A 24,709-nucleotide genomic window follows, 5' to 3' on the forward strand; every position below is an offset into this window, starting at 1 on the left:
AACTATGCAGGCACTTCTAATGATAATAGTAACTCTCCCAAACTTTTTTTTTTTTTTTTTTTTAGAGTCAGGTCCAAGACAACAGTCCTGGAAACAAAAAACAATAGCCAGTTACCTAGAGCCTGTAGTCTCTTACCGCACCTCCAAAAGGGAAAAGGCCCCACGGAAACAAGGGTGTAGAGGACGTAGCACAGCCCTCAAAAAGACAAGACAACAGACCCTGAGTAAGGGCATATTCAATCTTTCATCACATGTTCTGATGATTAAATACGGGTTCTTGGCAAAGGACTTTTCTTTAGCCCCACTAATAAACACGATACATTTTCACTTTTTGTTGACTTGAATCGTTTTACACAAAAATTGTCTATGCAAAAGTATTTAGCAGAAAAAGCACTTAAAAATAGTTCAAGGTTGCCAATTCTAACAGATACCATGAATACTAGACTTAGTCAGCAACTAGTCCTTACCTTTGAACCAGATTCTTTTATTGATCAATTGTGTGATGGTTATATTCACAAACATTTTAAAAAAATCTATTTTTGTGCCTCTACTTACCAATAATGCACACATTGAAATTTTCAAGCAACTTGTCAGTGACGATTTTGATAAAATTCCAAAGAAGAATACTAGCCAAAGCAATCTATTTGCCAACGAGAAAAGAGCCCTTATAAGCCTAAAAAGTCTCTGGTGATTAGACAGGCTGATAAGGGGGGTGGGGTAGTCCTCCAAAATTTAGATGACTATTTATTGGAAGCCAAAAAAATTCTCCATGATGTGTCTTATTATACTAAGCTTACTTTTGACCCCACTATTAAATATAAGGCCATTTTAAAAGATCTTGATGAGTCTGCCTTTGAAGAAGGAATACTTCTTAAAAAAGAAGAATATCTAGTCCCTAATGAGCCGAACCATGCATTTTACGAACATCTTCCTAAAATACATAAGGATTCTACATGTCCACCAGGTCGGCCAATAATAGCGGGCATAGGAAGCTTAACAGATAATGTATCTTCCTATGTTGACTATTTTTTGCAGAAGTATGTTTTGGGCCTTGAATCATATATTCGAGACTCAACTGACTTGATTAAAAAATTACTGACATGATTTGGATCACGTGTGATGGTCAGGCACTGTATTCCAACATTCCTCATGAATTAGGGTTGTCGGCAGTGTCTAAATATCTTGAACAAGATTTCTATTTACCGGAGACTCAAAGGCTTTTTTTTCCTACAGCTTATTTAATTTATCCTGAGACACAATTATTTTGTGTTTCAGGATGAATTTTACCTCCAGACTAGAGGAACAGCCATGGGTACCAGGTTCGCCCCCAGCTATGCGAATTTGTATATGGGGTCAATTGAACAAAAATACATTTATGATCCACGATTTGGGACGAACCTGGTATTCTATGGAAAATATATTGATGATTTAATTATTGTATGGAGAGGGTATCAGTCATCTGCCAATCTCATTGTTGATTATTTAAACACTAATGACAGGGGTCTTACTTTTACGAGCTCAATACATCATTAGTCAATTGTGTACCTTGATCTCAAACTTTGCTTTGCCAATGGCAAAGTCACCAGTACCACTTTCTTCAAGACAGTGGATTGTAAAAGCTACCTGGACTTTAGGAGTAGTCATTACTACCCTTGGAAACTAAATGTGACTTATGGACAGTTTAAAAGAGTTTGTCGCAATTGTAGTACTCTTTCGGACTATGAGACTCAAAGTCTAATCCTAAAAGAACATTTTAAGGAAAAAAAATTATCCGCCTCATATTATAGACAATGGTTATTTTGGGTGATTTGATAGGAAACAAACCTAAGGTGGCATTTAAGAGGGCCCCTAATTTAAAAACTATATTGGCCCCCAGTAAAGTGGTAAAACTTAAGAAATTAGCTCCATCTATGAAAGATGTGAGAAGTATTTTGCCTTATGGCTCCCACAGATGTGAGAGATGTAAGATGTGTGACCATATTGTTAATAAGCAACAAACTTTTCAGTCCAAAGTGACAAAAAGATCTTATTCTATTATTAGTCACATCTCTTGTGCATCCAATTATGTGGTTTATCTCCTGTCCTGCGTCTGTGGGATCCAATATGTAGGACGCACCTGTAAGCGCTTTAGTACAAGGTGGTCAGAACATCAGCGTAATATGAAAAATAACTACAGATTTCATAGTGTTTCTAGACACTAACAATATTCACAATGGTGATAAAAATTGTTTTTCAGTGACTACCATCGAACATATACCAAAATCTCATCTTTACAATCGATTTTTTAGACTCAGGCAGAGTGAGACCTACTGGATTCATGTACTTAAGAGTTTGCATCCAGCTGGCTTAAACCTGTGTGTCGATTTAGCCGCTTTCCACTAGTCTTGATCCAGTGCTGCTCCCTGCGCCTGACTCTGCGAGACCGATTTGTTAAATCGATTTATTAAAACTGATCTATATATTTAATATAATATTTCAATGCCTGTCTCAAATATGTAGCAATATAATTATTTTAATATTCTTTGAGCATTTCACTATGTGAAGATATTTGGATTAGGTCGTATGGGTCTTACACTTGCATTACAGCTATTTATGTCTTAAATGTTGCAACGTTAGTATTTTGTTAAGCAGATTTTATTTGCTTAATGGGTTATATCTGTGGGACTAATTTATATGTATCTAAAGCACTGTTAGATTTTGCCTATATGATGTCGATATGGTTAATGTTTCTCTATTAATAGAGCTCTTAACTTTACAATTATACTACTACGTTAATTTTTCTTTTATATGTTCATGGATTGATACACTGTATGTACATACATATGAACCTGTACATACATATGAACAAGTGTTACATGGTGGTTATTAATTTCATCTCTGCATTTATCCTAATGCCTATTGCACCTAGTTTTTAAATTTTTGATAAGCTAACTGACCTGCTATCGCCATGTCGAGATGGGTATCAGGTTAATGAATATGCATTTGACTATTTGCAGGTATTGATATAGATTATGTATTATGGGTATTACCCTTTAATGTTATCAAATGTTTTAATGTTAGCATTGCGGAGAAGTTTATTGGCGCCTGTATTTATGTAATGGGTTAATCATAAATACCCTGTACTCAGGTTCAATGCTATTTTAATCTTTATATACCCCTCCATATTGCAGTTGAATCTTGGATACACGCCCCCTCTGTTACAGCTTATGACTTTTTGACTGTCCAGGCCTCCGACTGTGATTGGTGAAGTGTAGTCGTAAGTAGAGCAGGTTTTTATTGGTTAGTTACAGCCTGATGAAACGACCTATATGGTTGAGAAATGCGTTGCTGTGTTTAATCCTTTTATTCTTGTCATTTTACAATAAAATTTTGACATATTACTACTTGCTCTACGTACTTCTTACTCCGTAGTATCAACCTCCACTGAACTGTCACCTATTTTGCGGTACTGAGATTGGTTACTACTGTGACGTCTGAACCTGTGCTACCGCTGATTGGCTACTGAAACCCATGTGGTGTTACCTGTGTGTTTGTCGGGCGACGTGAGGTAACGTCCTGTTAGGCACTTTTTCAAGCTGCTTTCTATGCGAGTACCCTCCTGGTTGGAGCTTGAGACTGTCATTTGTTCCCCACCTAGTCCTGACGTTACTGCTCTATGAGGCGCCTCTCTATCCGTTTTCAGGTTCCATCCATTGCTTCCCCTCAACAAGAGTGCTGCCTTTGTCGATTGTCTTCCCTGATGCCCCGATCCTGATTTCATTGCGCACCTCCTTTAGAGGCACCGTGCTCTAATCCACTTGAAGAGATAAATAAAAATTAGTTTCAGCTTGTCGAAACTTTCAGTCTCAATCATACCCTTCAGTAGCTATGTGCATGGAAATTTTAAGTCTCATGACTGCAGCATCGGACGCAATCCCCTTTGCTCGTTTTCATACGAGACCTCTTCAGCTTTGTATGCTAAATCAATGGTGTAGGGATTATACAAGGATATCACAATTAATATCATTAAATCCCAATGTTCAACTCTCTGACTTGGTGGTTATATCACCATCGTATAGTTCAAGGGGCTTCTTTTGTTCGTCCAATCTGGACTGTAATCACAACAGATGCAAGTCTTTCAGGTTGGGGAGCTGTCTGAGGTTCTCTGACAGCACAAGGGGTTTGGAAATCAAGAGGCGAGATTACCAATCAATATTTTAGAACTCTGTGCTATTTTCAGGGCTCTTCAGATTTGACCTCTGTTGGAGAGAACCATTCATTTGTTTTCAGAAAGACAATATCACAACTGTGGCTTATGTCAATCATCAGGGTGGGACTCACAGTCCCCTAGCTATGAAAAAAGTATCTCTGATACTTTCTTGGGCGGAATGCAGCTCTTGTCTAATTTCTGCGGTACATATCCCAGGTGTAGACAATTGGGAAGCGGATTATCTCAGCCGTCAGACTTTACATCCGGGGGGAGTGGTCTCTCCATCCAGATGTGTTTTTTCAGATGTGGGGTCTTCCAGAAATAGATCTGATGGCTTCCCATCTAAACAAGAAACTTCCCACGTACTTGTCCAGGGATTCTCAGGCAGAATCGGTGGAGACATTAGCAGTTCCTTGGTTTTACCAACCCGCTTATTTATCTTCCCGCCTCTAGTTCTTCTTCCAAGAGGATCTGTGTGAGGCCATGAGGATCTGTGTGAGTCCATGAGGATATTGTTTGGATGTCCAGTTGCCAACCTTGTCTACTTCCTTTACGACCAGACCTTCTGTCTCAAGGACCATTTTTCCATCAGAATCTCAAATCGTTAAATTTGAAGGTATGTAAATTGAACGCTTAGTGCTTAGTCATAGAGGTTTCTCTGACTCAGTGATTGATACTATGTTACAGGCTAGTAAATCTGTTTCTATAGGAAGATTATCGAGTTTGGAAGACTTATATTTCATGGTGTTCTTCTCAAATTCTCCTGGCATTCTTTTAGAATTCCTAGAATTTTCCAGTTTCTTCAGGATGGTTTGGATAAAGGTTTGTCTGCAAGTTCCTTGAAGGGACAACTCTCTGCTCTGTTTTATTTCACAGAAAGATTGTTAAGCTTCCTGATATTCATTGTTTTGTGCAGGCTTTGGTCTGTATCAAGCCTGTCATTAAAGGGACAGTTTACTCAAAAAATTTCTCCCCTTTAATTTGTTCCCAATGATTCACTTTACCTGCTGGAGTGTATTAAATTGTTTACAAGTAGCTCCTTTACCCGTATATTGGCATTTGAAATTGTTAATTTAGCATGTGGTATCCCCACCTATTCTGAAAGTTTGTGGCCACGCGTACCAGCTATAGATAAGCTTTGTAAACACAGCCAGCAGAAGAAATTACACTCCCAGTGTGATAAAGCAGAGATAAGGTAATAAAATGTTGATTTTCCATTGTTCTCTCAAAGTATTGGTGATTGTTTTAAGGACAGATATAAGATAAAGAAGCAGGTATATGTGCACAATGTGATACAGTAATGAGATCTGATTATACCTACAAGCTCAACCTATTTTATTAGGCTGTGGCTTCAAAACACAAAATCAGAGCTTTAATATACAGAAATAAACCTTAAAAAGCTAATTTTCATACATTTTTTACTCTGCAATTGGTAAAAAAAGCAATTGTAAACACATTAAGGGAAAAACTATTTTACAGTATACTGTCCCTTTAAATCAATCTCTCCTCCATGGAGTCTTAATTTGGTTTTAAAGGCTTTACAGGCTCCTCCTTTTGAGACTATGAATTCTTTGGATATTAAACTACTTTCTTGGAAAGTGTTGTTCCTTTTGGCCATCTCTTCTGGTAGAAGTTTCCAAATTGTCTGCTCTTTCTTGTGAATCTCCTTTTCTGATTTTCCATCAGGATAAGGCAGACTTCATTTAAATTTTTACCTAAAGTTGTGAATTCTAACAACATTAATAGGGAAATTGTTGTTCCCTCTTTGTGTCTTAAGACTAAGAATTCTTTGGAGACATCCTTACATACTCGGGATGTTGTAAGAGCTTTGAAATATGTTGAAGCTACTAAAATTTTCAGGAAGACTTCTAGTCTATTTGTTGTATTTTCTGGTCCTAGGAAAGGTCAGAAAGCTTCTGCCATTTCCTTGGCATCCTGGTTAAAGCTTTTGATTCATCAGGCTTATTTGGAGTTGAGTCAGGCTCCGCCTCAGAGAATAACAGCTCATTCTACTAGATCAGTTTCCACTTTGTGGGCTTTTAAGAATGAAGCTTCAGTTGATCAGATCTGCAAAGCAGCAACTTGGTCTTCTTTGCATACATTTACTAAATTCTACCGTATTTGCCTCTTCGGAAGCAGTTTTTGGTAGAATATTCTTTAGGCAGCTGTTTCAATTTGATTCCTCTGCTTATGTTTTAAGTTTTTTCTTTTCAATTATGAGAAAAACTTATTTTTTGGATGTGGATTTATTTTTTTCAGCAGAAAATGGCTGTTTTTATTTTTATCCCTCCCTGTCTAGCGACTCTTCTGTGGAGTACCACATCTTGGTTATTACTATCCCATACGTCACTAGCTCATAGACTCTTGCCAATTACATGAAAGAAAACATAATTTATGTAAAACTTATCTGATAAATGCATTTCTTTCATATTGGCAAGAGTCCATGAGACCCACCTTTTTTATGGTGGTTATGTTTTATTGTATAAAGCACAATTATATTTCCAGTTCCTTTTGTTGACGCTACTTGGCTATTCATTAAACTGAATTGTGGTTGTGGCGAGGGGTGTATTTATAGACATTTTGAGGTTTGGGAAACTTTGCCCCTCCTGGTAGGATTGTATATCCCATACGTCACTAGTTTATGGACTCTTGCCAATATGAAAGAAATTAAATCAGGTAAATTCTTACATTAAAAAAACAAACAAAAAAACACAAAACATAATTTATGTGTGCCTTTTCGTGTAGCGCTCAATTTATAGCGTGTAGGCTCTTAGAATGATAATGGGGACGACCAGTGAGGAGGAGCTGCATAGCAGCCTGAAGAAAGAGAAGAAGTTGGTGATCTGAGAGTGCGATAGTCAGGAGAGCAGGAGTCGAGAACAGTAGGTTAAGCTTAGGGGTGTGTGTGTGTGTATATATATATATATATATATCCTATATTATAAAAGACAAGTGTTTGTCTGAAGCCGTCATGCGCAGTACAGACAAACACTTGGCCTTAGATTCTATTCTCGCGCACCTCGGCATAGCTGACAGCTGACAGATTGGGAGCGCGAGGTACACAGCATACAAGCAGCTGTGAGATAGGGAGCGCGAGCTACTCAACAGCTGTGAGGTCTGCTGCGTGAGAAGCGGCAACGCGCTCCCCAGACCTCACAGCTGTTTGTGGCCGACGGGAGCGTCGCGAGGGGCGTGGCCGGCGTCACGAGGGGCGTGGCCGGGCGGCGCGGCCGGGTGGGTGTTGCCGCGATGGGGCGTGGCCGGGCGGGGTCCCGCGAAGACAGAGCCAGAGAGGGAGCAGGAGGGGGGGCAGAGAGCCAAAGAGAAGGGGGGGGGGGCAGAGAGCCAAAGAGAAGGGGGGGGGCAGAGAGCCAAAGAGAAGGGGGGGGGGCAGAGAGCCAAAGAGAAGGGGGGGGGGGCAGAGAGCCAAAGAGAAGGGGGGGGGGCAGAGAGCCAAAGAGAAGGGGGGGGGCAGAGAGCCAAAGAGAAGGGGGGGGGGCAGAGAGCCAAAGAGGAAAAAGAGCCAAAGAGGAAAAAGAGCCAAAGAGGAGAGAGAGCCAAAGAGGGGGGAGAGCCAAAGAGAGCGCCAAAGAGGGGGGAGAGAGAGCGCCAAAGAGGGGGGGGGGAGAGAACAAAGGAGGAGGGGGGGGAGAGAAAGCAAAAGAGAGGGGGGAAAGAAAGCAAGGGGTGGGACCGCTGTTCTGAAAAAAATGGCCCGTGTACACGGGCTTTAGTACTAGTGTATATATATATATATATATATATATATATATATATATATATATATATATATATATATATATATATATATATATATATATATATGTTTTTTTTTTTTTTTATATTACCGAGGACGCTCAAGAAGTGTGTTGTAACACACTGACAGTGTAACACTGTGGAGATGGAGGCAATTCAAGGTGCTAGTGGCTGGTGCGGGTTATAGGGAGGGCCCTGGGGCTGATGGTGGTTACAGGAGGGCCCTGAATTTGAATCTCTGTGAAGCTGGAGCTTTTATTTTATCTTCTCTGGGCAATTTGTATATATTTGTGTTTTTTTACTTTGTTTATTTCTCATTTTAAGTAGGATACGAATCATTAGAGTCCCTAATAAGAGGCCGCTAGCAATTTTTAAATAACAATTGTACTCCAGAATTGTTATTGTTTAAAAAGTTAGATAATCCCTTTATTACCCATTCCCCAGTTTTGCATAACCATTGTTATATTAATATACTTTTAACCTCTGTGATTACCTTGTATCTAAGTCTCTGCAGACTGTCCCCTTATTTCAGTTATTTTAACAGACATGCATTTTAGTCAATCAGTGCCCCTCATGCATAACTCCACGGGCGTGAGCGCAATGTTGTGCCATATGGCACACATGAACTAACACCCTCTAGCTGTGAAAACTGTCAAATGCATCCAGAGAAGAGGTGGCCTTCAAGGCCTTAGAAATTAGCATATGAGCCTATCTAAGTTTAGCTTTCAACAAAGAACACTAAAAGAAAATTTGATGATAAATGTAAATTGGAAAAGTTGTTTAAAGTGACATGGCCTATCCGAATAATGAAAGTTTAATTTTGACTAGGCTGTCCCATTAAATAGTAAGCAGAGGGGGAGGGGAGAGAAGAGTGGGTCTCTTTGCCCTAAAATGCCCGGGGCTCTTTTTGGTCCCAATCCAGCCATGTTTTGTCATCATGTCTAAAATGATCTCACTCTTCTGCTACAAACAACTCGGAGCAGATATAAAAGAGGCAATGAAACCGACTAATAACATGGCAGTGCCCATTATATAGAATCTAGAGTACTTTATAGAAACTAAACTTTTGCACTTATCTAATCAATATTTAAACAACTAATATAATGGTAGAAAAACATAAATTATGCTTACCTGATAATTTAATTTCCATCTGTATGAGGAGAGTCCACGGCTTCATTCATTACTTATGGGAAATACAGAAAAACGAATTAGCTACCCTCAGGGCCTTAATTCTTTTCTGTATCTCATCGAAGGAATTCTCCACCTCGATCATTTCTGACAGTCACACCAATAGGTAGCGGCTCCCGCCACCGCAGCAAGCTGAAATACGAACCCAGTGTGCTGAAACATTTTTCTTAATTTCTTATCCATGGGTTCCTTAAACGACAAACTATCCTCGAGAAGGATAGTAGTGCGCTTAGCGAGCCTGGAGATATCTCCATCCACCTTAGGGACAGATCCCCAAAATTCTAGCTGAGAATCAGGAACAATTTCTTAAAAAAAGAAGAAGCGGAGAAAGAGGAACCCAGTCTCTCCCATTCATTCTTTATAATATTCGCAATCTTTACAGGAACCAGGAAAGTCTGTGGCACCACCCTGTCCTCATAAATCTGATCAAGCTTAGGAAAAGAAGGTTCCTCGGATAACTTCGGCTCCGGAACCTCTAGAGCAGCTAACACGTATTTCAATAAAAAGCGTAAGTGCTCCATCCTAAACCTAAAGTCTGGTTCCTCCGCAGCCGGAGGTTTAGAGGCCGCAGATTCCGACTCAGAGAAAGAGTCCTCTGAAGTATCGGATTCGTCTGCATTGGCGGATAATCTAGTCTCAGAGATCTCCAACGGAGTAGATGACCCCTGGGAAGGATAGCAATGTCTAACCTTTCACTTGCGCAAGGTAAAGCACTGAAGGCCGTTTGCAACTGATCGGCAAAATCAGGCGGCCACAGGACCCCTCCAGTAGGATGATTAGTAGTGCACCGGGGAGCTGCATGTGTAAACGTAGATGATTGTAGAGAACACAACTCGCGGGATGGAGACCCCCCTCAGAGGTGGACGACTCAGTGGTACTAGACATCTTATTCTTTTTAGATATCACTATTTTATCAAGTCATGTGGAACATAGTTGAGCAGGCGGATATACCGAAGCCTCCTCACAATAAACACAGGCATTAGATTTAGGTAAAGAGGGAGTACCCTTTAAGGCATCAGAGTCCTCCATAGCTTGCGCCTTTATTATGGACTATAGAAAAAAATTAAATGGCACCTTCATACTCCCAATGGCCGGGGGAAACCACCACCACCACCTATGACCCAGGCCCACAGAGAAACCGCTTTTGTCTCCGACAACCGACGGTCAGGAAAAGGAAGAGAAAGAAGCCACACCTGGTCATATGGAGTGCTATGTAGGACCGCCTTCTGCAGCCAAAAAAAAGCACGCCAACTAAACAGGCTGCGCAGTAATCAAAATGAAGGAAAAACCTGACTGTTCCACATTGCCAGAGCCACATCTCACAGCAAAAAAACACAATAAAGCAATCATGTATACATCCCCTCCTGTTCAATAATCACCTTCCGGAGATATTAATCCTCGATTCTAGACAGATAAAAGGAGTCACACTGTGACCCTGTCTTCTTGCGTTATTACAGATATTAAAAAAAAAAACGATCTTACCAGAATCAACACCGTGGAACAGGAACACAGCCTCTCAAGTTTGACAGTGATGTAGCATCGCTCCTGACATGGACTTGAGTGATAGAAAGCAGGCAGTGAAACTCGTCAACACCGATTGCTTAAGGAGCTGTTAATACGAGTCTGGATGGTTTCACAGAAAGACTCTCCCTGCATCTCCAGACCCTAACATTCGTCAATGCTCTCACTGAGAGGCAGACAAGACTACTTAAAACTCCAGTCCCATTCCGAAGAGTACTACCATCTATAAGAGACTACTCCGAAATCTTCCAACACTTCTCTGCCATCCTCCTGTGACGAAAGGCAAAAGAATGACTGGGAGATGAGGGGAGTGGGGGAGGTATTTAAGCCTTTGGCTGGGATGTGTTTGCCTCCTCTGTATTTCCCACGAGTAATGAATGAAGCCGTTGACTCTTCTCATATTAAGATGGAAATACATCTACATATTATTCGAAGGCTAATCTCTGCTTTGAATACATCATTATGTGTAGTATGTATTTACTGTTTAATATCCCTTTAAGCTCTCATTTATTTTCTACACTAAGACTTTTGAAATCATATTTAAGTAACAGCTTACCCGCCTCTCCTTGGGTATCTTGCCTTCTGCCTCTAGTTTGGCCCGAGCCTGCCTCCTTTTCAAGATGCGGTGATACTGCTTTGCGTTCACATACAGAGGTTCCTCCTCAAGCATTTCTGCCCCAGGTAGTGGGATCCTTTGCAGAGCAGGAACAGAGCCTGCACCAGGCACCATCTGAATGAAAGCAATGGGCAGAATGGTTAAGTTGACACTAACTAGGTATTTTCCCAGAGAACATCATTTTACAATTCCACAGGAAATGTGAACATAGGATTATAGAACAGAAACTTACCATAACCATGCCCCCAGAGTTCATCACATTACCAGTCACAGGAAGTGTGACTGTAACGGTCCCCTGGCCACTGTTAGTTGTACTGGTGTTGCCTCCAGCCTGCATAATCTGAGCACCAGCCAGGCTAGCTGCAGGGATGGTGATCATTCCTGTAACAGGGACTGTCACTTTAAGGAACAACACAAAACAAAACAAAACACAAAAAGGGACAAAAAAAGGGGAGGGAAAGGCGATTAATCCCAGGGAAAGCTCTAGTACTTATCATGGACATTTAAACCAGTATATATAGAGCATGGGCGGTCCACATAAGGAAAGCTGCTGGTTGGGAGAAGAAAAAAAAATGCAACGGGGAGGGCAAGAGAGTAAATGTGAGGCACAAAACAACTGGCAGTGCAAAGCAGCAGACGGAAGAAGCGAGATATGATATAGTAATTTACAAGGAAATTGTTCACTTACCTTGCTGTAAAATGGTCCCATCTGCATTTACAGGCTGGTAAACAATGGTCTGACCTTCAGCTGTCTGTGCCACCTGCTGACCTTGGACAGTGATCTGCTGCTGACTCTAACAAAGAGAGTCAATTAGCAAAAATGGCCTCAGAAGAAAATAACTTCACAGCATTTTATCTACGTCCGTTTCCCCCAAAGTAGCTTCACATTGGCCGCTTCTCACCTGATTCTGTCCAGCAGTCACTGCAGTCTGTGGCTGCTGGATGATGATTTGCTGAGGCTGTCCCTGTTGGGTCTGCACTTGCACAGCCTGTCCTCCTTGGATCTGGATCTGCCCTGGCTGCACCAACTGAATCTGTTGAGCAATATTTCCAAATAAGATGGCATGTACAAGCATTTAAAAGTGTATTAAAGGGATGTAAACTCCATATCAATTAATTATAGTATTGCTAGATTACATTTGATTTAGACACTCAATTTCATTTAATGCAATGTATGTAAAATCACTTACAAATCGTTGTATAATAACGCCGTCTAATGACGTCTATCTCCAGCCCCCTGTGACGTCATATTGTTTGTTTATATTATTCTATGCAACACGATTTATGCAAGCGCAGTCTTGCATTCTTCTAAGAATACGCCCATCCAATCAGGAGCATTTCAATGTGATGACGATTTTGCGCGTTCATGTATTTTGAACACATGCGCTGTTTCTCTTATTTTACACACGGCACGCAGAAGTAAACATTGAATTGTGTATTATTGTCAAACAATTCATTGTTTACTTGGAACAGTGCCAGTAAGTATATAGCTGCTTTTTTATAGAAAACGCGATAATATTATTTTCATTGTATTTCATCAATATTTATTTTTCAAAACAATTGATATAATATTATTTCAGACAAATTATAAGCCAAAACAAACTATAAATAAAACTTTTATATTATTTGGTGTTGATGGGATTCAATAACTTTAGAGGAAATTTACAAAATTGAACTATATAATGAACAGACTTTGCTTAAAAACTGAAATTTATATTGATATAAAAATAAAAAATAAATTGAAATTCATTCAAAATTTACAAATTAAAAAAAATGAACAATTGCATTGTGGGGAACGGTTAGAATTAATTGTAACAAGGGGGGGGGGGAAGATAATTTGGAATAATTGCAGTGGGTGGGGATATTTAGAATTAATTGTATGCACATATGCTCGTTTTAGAAGGGACCGATAGCTTGCACTCTCTGAAGTCAAACTTTCCCTTCAGCCTGAATCAAGTAAACATTGAATCTTGTGACTCAATGTTTACTTGGTATGTCATTTGCTCCAATGCGCATGCGTTAAAAATGTCAGTGTTGGGAGCGTGCAAATTGTCTGACGTGCAGAGAGGGTGGAGACTAGGTAAGCGTCCAGTTCATTCAGGCAACTAAATTAGAGGGGTGGAGCGATGCGGCGCAACAACTGTTTGTCAATATCGATAAATTTTAATAAAAATACATATAAAAATTTTGAAATGACAATGCGGTTTAATAAATTTAGATATATCGAAATCAGTAACTTAGCAATAACGGAGTTTACCATCACTTTAAGAGCACAACCAATGAAAATGGTGTAATCTTGAAAGCTTTAAATCAGTTTCAACTTTTTAATCTTTGTTTACTCACATATGTAAAACAACATTTTGTGTACACATCTGAAGGGCCCTCACATACACACCTGCTGAAGTCCCTGAGAACCAGACACTGGCACTTGCATAAGGGTTTGCCCCTGGCCTCCCATTGCCTGAACCATAATAGGCTGCCCAGTGGATGTGATTAACTGTCCTCCACTGACCTGCACCATAAGTGGCTGGCCCTGTACCTATGCAAAGGAAAAAAAAGCTTAGTATGGACAAAAGGAATGAAACTATGTATTTATTATTATTATTTAAAAAGCAGGAAATGAAAGTACATAGCCATGGTACAAAAAGGAATAGAATGTAGAAAATGCTGGTCAATTCAACTGAGTAGTTGAGAGACCAAAGATAAAAAAAAAAAAAAAAAGTATGCAGACTGCAAACTTGCAAAACACTGGACCATGCTGTATTTGTATTATACAATTACATGCACAAAGCAAACTAGTAAGAGAGTGCATAAGCAACTGATGAAGCGACTGTTCAAACAGGTTGCACTGGATTGTGCTTATTTTGTACATCAGATAATACATCCACATAAAAAACTATGACATGCGTGGTATATGTGACTCATGCAGCCCTCAGAAATAGACACAACTACCTGGAGGGTCTGAACTTGCTGCCCCGAGGCTGTGCCAACTTGAGCCTCAGTCTGTAACTGGACAGCAGTGACCGCACCCGGCTAAGGGGAAGGAAGAAGAGACACCCTGACCATGAGAGAGTGCGCACTGGAATCATATAGAAACAAGGTCACCCACACTTCCCTCCTGCCCCTCCCCCCCACACAAAAAAGGTATAATAAATTAAATGGAAGGTTTATTTTCTGGGCTACGAATTAGTAAGAAACACAACAAATTATAAGGAAAGGTAAATCTGGTAGTAGTGTATCAAGTGAAGGAAGAATAAAAATATGGATCATTGTTAATAGCATTTCACAACCACATTTACTGGAACTCATGCTGCTGACCTACCTGCTGCTGTATCTGGCCAGCCTGCACCACAATCTGCTCTGGAGAGCCATTACTGCTGGCTGTGTACTGCTCCATCTGCATCGGGCAGAACAAACGCAAATCTCACTGTGCAGGTAACTGTCAAAAGACAAAAATCTAATTTAATACAAGCAGAAAAAAAACAAAAAAAACATGCATTTGCATCTCAGTATAATACATTGTTGTTTTTCTTATCTGTTTCTAACAGATATACAATATCTACTTCCAGCTTGCTCATGTATAGCTTCCAATTAAGTAAGCATAACTTCTTCAATAAAGTAAAATGAATTAGATATTTTAGGATTACAAAAATGGTGCTCCTCAAACTGCAACCAAAGAGACAGTTTAGTAAAATTAAGCTTAGCATTTTCCATAAAATTGATATGGGATATTCCTCAATGAGATGTCTTCCCCTAATGGGGAAAGCAGTTTAGAGGGACAAAAAAGCTCAAAAAAGAAAATGCTCCAATGTGTTATATGGAAGCAATAATGCAATAATAAAATGCTCTCATTATGGCATAGATTACGAGTGGAGCGCAATATTTGCGCTCCACTCAGTAATACCGGCTCACGCAAATGTCCGCAGGTATTACAAGTTGAGCGCAATACGAACGCGACTTTGTGTTTGCATTGCCTGGAAGCATTGCGCTCACGAGAGTGCGCCGTGAGACACGGCAAAGGACCTAGCGCAGCACAGGTAATAAGTCACCCATTGTCGGGTAGCAAAATTTAAAATATATATATATATATATATATATACATACATATATATATATATATATATATATATATATATATATATATACACACACACACACATATATACTGTATGTTTATAGTTTAAAACACAGTCCCCATAGACCGCTATGTAAAGGCACTTTTCAGTGCTGTTTTTTTTCCTTACACCCCACATTCCCTCACGTTAACCTCTTATAACTGCTTTTTGCAGTTGTTAAAAATTAAAAAAATAAAATAAAAAAGAATGCTACTGTATTTTATTTTAATAAAGGAACTGTACATTTTATTTGGGGGACAATTGGGCGAAATTTTAGCAATTAACCAGAGATCTGACTTCTAGTTAATTGTGTTTAGCGCAAAGTGCTACCACGAGCATTATCCAACCACTTGTAATGGCTGGTCATGCACCCATAAACTGGCAAATTTGCCCTTTTACAGAAGCATGTTAAAGGGACACTGAACCCAAATTTTTCTTGTGCGATTCAGATAGAAAGTTGCTTAAAATTGCATGCTCTAATTTACTCCTATTATCACATTTTCTTCATTCTCTTGGTATGTTTATTTGAAAAGCAAGAATGTAATTATAGATGCCAGACCATTTTTGGTGAACAACCTGGGTTGTCCTTGCTGATTGGACAGCACCAATAAAAAAGTGCTGTCCATGGTACTGAACCAAAAATTTGCTGGCTCCTTAGCTTAGATGCCTTCTTTTATAAATAAAGATAGCAAGAGAACGAAGAAAAAATCGATAATAGGAGTAAATTAAAAAGTTGCTTAAAATGGCATGCTCTATCTGAATCATGAAAGAAAAAATATGGTTTCAGTGTCCCTTTAAATTAGCGTTTCACTTGTAATCTAGCCATATGTGTTTTATCTCTACAAAGAAGTTAAACACACTGTTAAAGATATCTCCAGAGCAGTGCGCCTGGGACACAATAAGCTAATAAAAACAATCATAAGTGCAAAGCTACCAATCACCAGGCAGCTCCCAGTAGTGCATTGCTGCTGCTAAGTCTAAATATGCTTTTCAAAAAGAGAGATACCAAGAACTAAAGTAAATTTGCTAACAGAAGTTAATTGAAAAGTTTTATAAAGTTTTTATTGTATATAAATGGCTTTAATAGGGGGCGGAGCCTGGCCACGCAGGGACATGGTCGCTTAATTCCCGGCTCCTAAGCCCTGTGCCTGATAACAATTAAATAACAAGAAGGAATATGCCTAAAACATCTTAAAAAATATAATACAGGAGTGTGATCAATCCCTGCATGTGATCCTTACAACTTTTTGAGCAATCGGCGGATCTTTTACAATACAGAAGACTGCGGCCTACCGGGACCGCTCACCGCACCTCGCTGACTGACATCCTACCTCACATATTACGGAGATATCCACCTCACTGCACCCGATTCTCGGGATATCGATAATCTCTTGAGGCAAACATCGGAAGGCAACAGACCAAGCGGCTCCCCGCCGTACGCCACAAAAGGCGGACACATGATCAGGCCGCAAGGCTCTCTTCCTCTCGCAGTGCTTAAACAACGGCAGCAGCGGCTGAATGACAAAAGAGGCTAGCGGACCCAGAGGACAAGACACCGGTAAGAGGGGAGACCTGTTTGAGCACACACAGGGGTATACCCCATCAATCAGAACCTCATACACGGGGTAACTCAGCTAAACATCATAGCACTGGGCCATTGGGATATCCCCACACGCTGCAAAGAACACCCTATTTTTTATAACCTAACACCTCTCATAGCATTCACCAGAGAGATACTAGAATAACCAAATACGACCTGCACAAATAAGCTTCTACATCTGCTGGTACACAGGGGAAAAACTTTTGCTGTGAGTTATTTACAACACTGGGCAAAGCACACATGGCCACTGTAGCTATTCTCAACCTAGTCTCTGACAGCTCTGTGACCATGTCTAGCAGGAAACATAATAAAGGTGACAAAAACATTAAAAGCACCAGTCTAACTAACTTTCTGAAAATGCCTAATACTTGTTCGGATCAACCCCCTGCAGAAAACACAGAGCAGACCTCCCCACTAACTTTCACTCCAAGTCCTCTGCCCGACATGCAGCCACAGGAACCTCTAACAAGAGGTGACTTAAATGTAATCTCCTCTAAAGCAGACATTAATGTGGTCCTAACAGAAATTAGGTCTTTATTTGGAGACTTGAAAAGAGATTTCCAGCAAATCAGCCAGCAGGTTACCACCTTAGAAACTAAGCAGACAACCCTGCAGGCCCAAGCCGATTCAAATACACAAAGGGCTTTTGAGCAAGAAGGGGACATCCAATTTCTCCTAACCAGGGTGGAAGACTTAGATAATAGGGGGAGAAGGAACAATTTACGCATCAGGGGGGTGCCGGAATCTGTGAATAATACAGCCATTGAGGGCTTCCTGCAAGACTTTTTCCGCACCATTAAAGAAACACCGAGCTCCCCTGATATTATGCTAGAAAGGGCACATCGGGCCCTCCGACCAAAACCCCCCCCCAAAGCCCCCCCGAGGGACATTATTGTCAAGTTTTTGAGTTATAAAGATAAAGATACCATCGCTCAGAGGGCCCGCGCCATCAAAGATCTCACTCATGCTGGTATACCTATCCAGGTTTTCTCAGACCTGAGCCAAATTACCTTACAAAAAAGAAGGGACCTTAAGTTCATTACCAGTGTTCTTCAGCGCCATAAAATTCAATATAAGTGGGGGTTTCCTGTATCGCTTATAGCCACCCGCAATGGGAAACAGGCCATCTTTAAAACCCGCACAGACCTCTCTGATTTCTGCAATATTCTGGATGTAGACATTCCAGTACCCGAAGAAGCAGGATCCAGCCAAAGTGCTCCTGATTTACCAACCACAAGTAGGGACAAATAATAGACTTTGCACAGGACACTCATTTGATACCTACCGAACATTTCTAATATGCCCTATTTCAACATCAGCTAAGTTTTGTTATGGTTATATTGTACTGTTTTTCTTGTAACTGGTTAATATGTCTTTCTTTTTGTCTTTATTTTGTTTTTCTCTCCCACCAGGGTATATTGTCTTTATAGACCAGCCTATTGGAACCATGAGTAACTAAAGGTTTGCACAATAGTAACCCCATATTTGTAAAGATATCTCTAACTATGCCACCCCAGCCTAATAGCGGTAACCAAAGGCCCCTTAATTTTAGACCTTAATACCTATGATTCATTATGGGGGGAGTAATCTCCCTCCCTGAGCCTCCTTTTGCAGTGGCAGCCTTATGAGGCACACTTTCTCTAAATAGACCAGGTCAGATCATAGACTACACTAGAGGCCTTCAGACCCCTGTCCTGGGAATCTTTTGCCTATGTTTACCTACTTGAACCTCCTTTATTTACATTCTTTTTGAGTGGTTCTCATGGCTTTATTTGGATGTAATTTTAACCAGGAACCTGTTGAAGCTACTGTTGATATATGTATGTTGTTGATGATGTTGTATCAAGGGGAATAATATTATTGCTATTCTTGTCACTCCTGACCACGCTCTAATCCTTCTACGTCTTCACTATTCTTTCATTCGCTAACCACATCAGGCACAGGGATACTTATCCCACACTCTTTGATACTTTCTGCTTTCTCTAAAACTTTTTTTTCTTTTTTATTCTTCTTTCTCCTGTGTACAGAGAGACAACACTGCCGTCTCTCTAAAGTACATACCCTATCTGCTGCCCACATTGGACGTCCCCTTTCATTAGGGTCTGCGTCTAATTTACCTTCATTCTTTCTTTACACTCCTCTCTTTTTTCCCTCCCCCTTTAAGGTTTTTTTTTTTTTTTTTTTTTTCTTCTTTTCTCTCTCACCCTCCCCCTTTCCCCTCACCATGCCATCCCACGGGGCACAAACCCTCACTTTGTTGACCATAAACACCAAAGGACTGAACATACCTGAAAAACGCTCCCATCTAATTAGAGACGCTATCAGAACACAGAGTGACGTTGTCTTCATGCAGGAGACTCATTTTCGTAAGGGCAGGGAACCGACCTGGACAAATCCTAAGTTTCCGACCTCATACTTTGCCTCAGGCCCATCAAAAAAAAACGGTGTCGGAATTTTGATTAAGCATTCTGCACCTTTCTCACCTATACACATAGAAAGAGACCCTGAGGGGAGGTTTCTGATTGTAATAGGCCTACTATTCAACAGACTCGTCACATTAGTGAATACATACTTTCCTAATCAGGGACAAAACAGTTTTCTGACCAGACTAACCAACAAGATCCTAGACCTGCGTAAAGGAGCTTTAATTCTTGGGGGGGACTTCAATCTCCCTCTAGACCCAGTCCTAGACACGTCCAGAGCTACGGCTTCTATATCTAAAAAAGTGATTAGACAATGCAACTCCAGACTAGAAGAGTTAGAAGTTCATGATACATGGCGCACTCTTTACCCCACTAGGCGCGACTTTACCTTCTTTTCCCACCCACACAACCTGTACACACGTCTGGACTACTTTTTTACAGATCAGTCCACACTGGCGGGGGTTATAGACTCCCAAATACTCCCCATGACATGGTCGGATCACTCACCTGTCCTGTGTAAATTAAATTGGCCTTCTATCCCAGACAGACCCCACATATGGAGGTTTGATGACTTCCTGTTGAACAATCAACCAATTAAACTGCAGATAGAGACTAGATTATTAGAGTACTTCCAACACAACAACACAGGGGAGGTCCCAGGCCCAATAGTGTGGGAAGCACACAAGAGCGTGCTGAGGGGGGAACTGATCAAACAAAGAGCTCTAAACTCCAAACAGCTGAGACTTAGGTACTCCACCCTTCTCCTTAAAATCCGAGATCTAGAGATTAAGCATAAAAAAACTGCCCTCTGACACCGCGACTACCAAAATATTGCAACAAGCCAGAAAAGAGATCCAAGATATCCATTCTATTGATCACCAAAAAAAGGCATTACAATAAACATACTTTGAATACGGGGATAAACCCGGTAGGCTTCTGGCACGCGCTTTAAAAAGAAAACAATCAAAATCCCATGTTCACTCCATCTTTAATCAGCATAATCAAACCTGTGTAGATAGCCCTTCAATTGCGGAAACACTTAGATCCTACTACCAGAAGTTGTATAACTTAAAAGATGAGAAGGTATCAACTTCGGAGGCAGAAAGAGACCCCCCCCTTCCCCATATCGAGAGATATTTGAGCTCTCTCACATTGCCGACACTGTCGGATAAAGACAGAGAGGCACTGGACAACCCCATCACGGTAAAAGAGGTAACCAAAACCATTGAGGAGTTGAGTACTGGTAAAAGCCCCGGCCCTGACGGCTTTAGTGCCAAATATTACAAATTATTTAAGGATATCCTTTCGCCACATTTAGCAACCCTATTCAATGACATTGGACACACTCAAAATTTCCCCCCAACCATGTTACTAGCACACGTTACCACCATCCCAAAACCCGGGAAGCCACCTAACCGCCCTGAGAACTTCAGGCCAATTTCCTTACTCAATGTAGACCTGAAGATCTACGCAAAAATCCTCGCCACAAGACTAAACGTCTACTTGCCCCATTTGGTTTCACCTGACCAAGTAGGTTTTGTTCCCGGCCGCGAGGCTAGGGACAACACAATAAAAGCCAATCTCTTAGTAAATCACGCCCGGCATAATAATATCCCTTCAGTGCTTATATCAACTGACGCGGAGAAGGCTTTCGACAGGGTCAGCTGGGACTTTCTTGCAGCTGTCCTGTCGAAAATGAATTTCAGCCACTCTTTCATACAAAAAATACTGGCCCTCTACTCGAAACCTACTGCCCAAGTTAAAGTTAATAATATTTTATCTGAACCCTTCGACATCACAAATGGCACAAGACAGGGCTGTCCACTCTCATCCCTGTTATTTGCCCTTTCTATAGAGATCTTGGTGCAAAAGATACGCGCCAATCATACAATTTCTGGGATACGGGTGGGTGGCCAGGACCACAAAGTCTCGCTCTACGCGGACGACGTTCTTTTGTCTATCTCCAACCCTTTGACCTCTCTTCCAGAGATTCTAAAGGAGTTCGATGACTATGGCAAAGTATCTAATTTCCACCTAAATCACACAAAGTCTGAGATTCTAAATATAAATTTATCCCAAGCTGAGCTGTGTCAAATCCCGCACATATGTAAACTTAAAATTAAAACCCAAACGCTTAAATATTTAGGAATCAACCTGACCCCAGATTCAAATGGCCTATTCGGAGCTAACTACCCCCAACTGTCAAAATCAATAACAGACGACCTATCTGCTTGGAAAAATAAGAGAATTTCATGGCTGGGTAGGATAGGTGTGGTAAAAATGAATATCCTCCCCAGGGTATTATATTATTTGCAGACCTTGCCGACCCCATTCCCAATACACTTCTTACGAAAGTTGCAAGGACAACTAGAGACATATATTTGGGGGGGTAGAAGACCCCGAATCCCTAGACGCACCTTATACTTGGCCAAAGACAAAGGAGGTTTAGGCATACCATGCCTCCTATTATATAAAAAGGCAATTAACCTTCAAACACAAGTGGAATGGTGCACTAACTCAATAGAAAAGACTTGGGCCCAAATTGGACGCACGATTTTAGGAGTACAGAACCCGGGAACACTGAGCTGGATCTCTAGTAAAAATAGGCCAAACATAATCTTCCATTACCCTTTCCTTAGTGAATTTTTCTCACAATGGGATAAGACACTTGTCGAACACCCACATATCTCCTCCCTCCCTTCACCACCATCTCCATTTACACACAACCCCGACATCCCGTTTTCGAACACATATCACATAAATATAAATAGGGCACAGATAGATCAAACAATGTTTCATAGACTACTCCTAGATGGGAGATTGAAACCCCTAGAGGAATTGCAGCAATCGGGAGTTCCTCTCACTTGGTATCATCACAGACAACTTCAACACTACTTAAGCACTACTAAAAAAGCAATTTACATTACAAGACAATTTACACGGTTGGAAACACTCTGTCTACTTCCATCCGCCCCAAGACACTTAATCTCAATTATGTATAACCTGCTGTCTTCTCATAAAGAAGTTGGCTTGCCTTCATTTGTTAGAAGGTGGAACACAGAGTTGGATAGGGAACTGACGGATACAGACTGGGATAAAATATTTTACAACCACACTAAGGCATCTGTCTCCGCCGGAATCCTTGAATCTAACTATAAATATCTGTCTCGTTGGTATTTGACACCAGAAAGAATTAGAAAATTCTATAAGAAATCAGATGGCAAGTGTTGGAGGGGGTGTGGTGAATCTGGCACTCTGATCTACATTTGGTGGACGTGCGATCTGATCCAACCCTTTTGGAATTCTGTCTTAGATACGATTGACTCCAAATTAAATGTCAGGGTGAGCAGAAATCCGAGCCTCTTATTATTCCACGGTCTCCCTAAGCTAGTAGAAAAACCCAAAAAACACCTCTTGTATATAATGCTCAACAGTGCTAAAACCCTAATCCCCAAATACTGGAAAAAGACCCAAACACCTCAACATTCAGACTGGGAAAGTAGGGTGGACAGGTATTTGACTCTGGAGAGATACAGGTATATGAGGGATGACAAAATAGAACTACATGAGTACATGAAGGAAATCTGGAAGCCCTTGATCAGATAAAGTCACAAGATATGAAGAAACATCCCCTCCCTCCCTCTTTCCTTCCCCCCCACATATGCGGGGGTCACCCCCTTCCCTTTTTTTTTTTTTTTTCCTTTCTCTCTCTCTCTCTATCTATCGTCCTTCCTTTTCTCTTTTCACTAACTACTGGCATGCACTGAACCCTATGTCGCATGCCAGACCCTAGCGTACAGGTGCGCACAAAAGCACTTGAGTTGATTATTGTTGTTACTGTTTTTGAGATGAATGTTGCAGAGTTTGGTATGCATCGCTACACTCCCCCCTCAGGTTGCAGAGGATAAGACTCAATGGAGTCACGAACTGTTTTCCTTCTAAGATCACGGACATTAGTTATCTAACTTCCTCCTGTAAGCTTTTGTGTAATAATTATCCCCTGGTTTCACCATCTAAATTCTGATTTAATGGAGTGTACTGCTTTATGATTCTTATGAGATGCTATTACCTTTCTGCCATTGTCATTTCTTGTTATTTTCAATAAAGCTTTTTTAAATAAATAAAAAAAAAAAAAAAAAAAATGGCTTTAATAAAACATGTTCCAAGTGCAGTAATTTCAGAACTCTACAAACTAGTAAGCATATAACCAGTTTTTTTTCCCATTTAGAAAAAAGTATGTGATCAATTATAATTATCATTAAATAAAATTTATGCTAAATTAAAAAGGGACACTGAACCCAATTTTTTTCTTTTGTGATTCAGATTGTAAGCAACTTTCTAATTTACTCCTATTATCACATTTTCTTCATTCTCTTGGTATCTTTATTTGCAAAGCAAGAATGTAAGTTTAGATGCCGGACCATTTTTGGTGAACAACCTGGGTTGTTCTTGCCGATTGGTGGATAAATATTCACACACCAATAAACAAGTACTGCCCAGTGTCTGAACCAAATATTGTCTGGCTCCTTAGCTTAGATGCCTTCTTTTTTTTTAAAAAAAGATAGCAAGAGAACGAAGAAATATTAATAGGAGTAAATTAGAAAGTTGCTTAAAATTGAATGGGCTATCTAAATCACAAAAGAAAAAAATGTGGGTTCAGTGTCCCTTTAAGCAGAAAATGTTATATTAAAAAAAGTATTACACTGCCCCCACCTGGCTGATAACATTTTCTGTGGAGAATACTAATATACATCTTCTCACATCTCTGAAACACTTTAATATGAGGATTTCATTATGATAAAGCATTCCTGAACACAATATAGTAGGAGATGAAACATTTAGATTAATTTTAGGAGCTAGTCAGAATGTAAACTAGTCATCTACAAACTTTTTATGAACCAGGGAAAGATACTGTATATAGAATAGATGCAGCAAAAATAATCCAAAAAGTTAGAAGCCAGGAGCAAAATTATAGGATACCTTCTATGGTATTACAGAAATGTAGTGTGGTGGAAGCCAAATTATTTTACTAAATATTGCTGCTCACAGTTTGTAAGCAATGTCATTTAAAATTAGTTGGATGCAGGCAAACAGTGTGAGAAAAAAAACACTAGCAAATAATGACACCGTCATCTGTGTTCTCAGGCTTGGCTGACAATCTAAGTGTCGAATTCCAACCACTACACAGCTGTTCTATCAATCTGCACAAGAAGCATAAGTGTCACACAGATTGAGCCCCTGAGCACCCTGTGGTATCAGTCAATTTAAAATGGCATTAGGAGGTGGTGAAGAGGCAAAAGC

General features: G+C 40.3%; 1 protein-coding gene across 7 annotated transcripts in view; it reads right to left on the minus strand.

Moving 5' to 3' along the window:
- NFYA (nuclear transcription factor Y subunit alpha) overlaps positions 1-24,709 on the minus strand; it is a 45,105-nt gene that overhangs the window by 14,983 nt on the left and 5,413 nt on the right. For 2 of the 7 annotated variants that reach the window (XM_053706753.1, XM_053706758.1), the window contains exons 2-8: positions 14,593-14,709; positions 14,220-14,303; positions 13,666-13,809; positions 12,173-12,304; positions 11,959-12,064; positions 11,503-11,651; positions 11,211-11,384 (exon numbers count right to left, since the gene is read on the minus strand). In XM_053706753.1, the coding sequence (XP_053562728.1) occupies positions 11,211-11,384; positions 11,503-11,651; positions 11,959-12,064; positions 12,173-12,304; positions 13,666-13,809; positions 14,220-14,303; positions 14,593-14,673 (870 nt within the window). In that variant the 5' untranslated portion in view covers positions 14,674-14,709. The remainder of the gene's footprint in view (positions 1-11,210; positions 11,385-11,502; positions 11,652-11,958; positions 12,065-12,172; positions 12,305-13,665; positions 13,810-14,219; positions 14,304-14,592; positions 14,710-24,709) is intronic. The other 5 variants (XM_053706759.1, XM_053706760.1, XM_053706754.1 and 2 more) reach the window with 4 other exon arrangements.

This window comes from Bombina bombina, chromosome 3, assembly GCF_027579735.1.
Source record: "Bombina bombina isolate aBomBom1 chromosome 3, aBomBom1.pri, whole genome shotgun sequence".
In the NCBI taxonomy this organism is placed as follows: domain Eukaryota; kingdom Metazoa; phylum Chordata; class Amphibia; order Anura; family Bombinatoridae; genus Bombina; species Bombina bombina.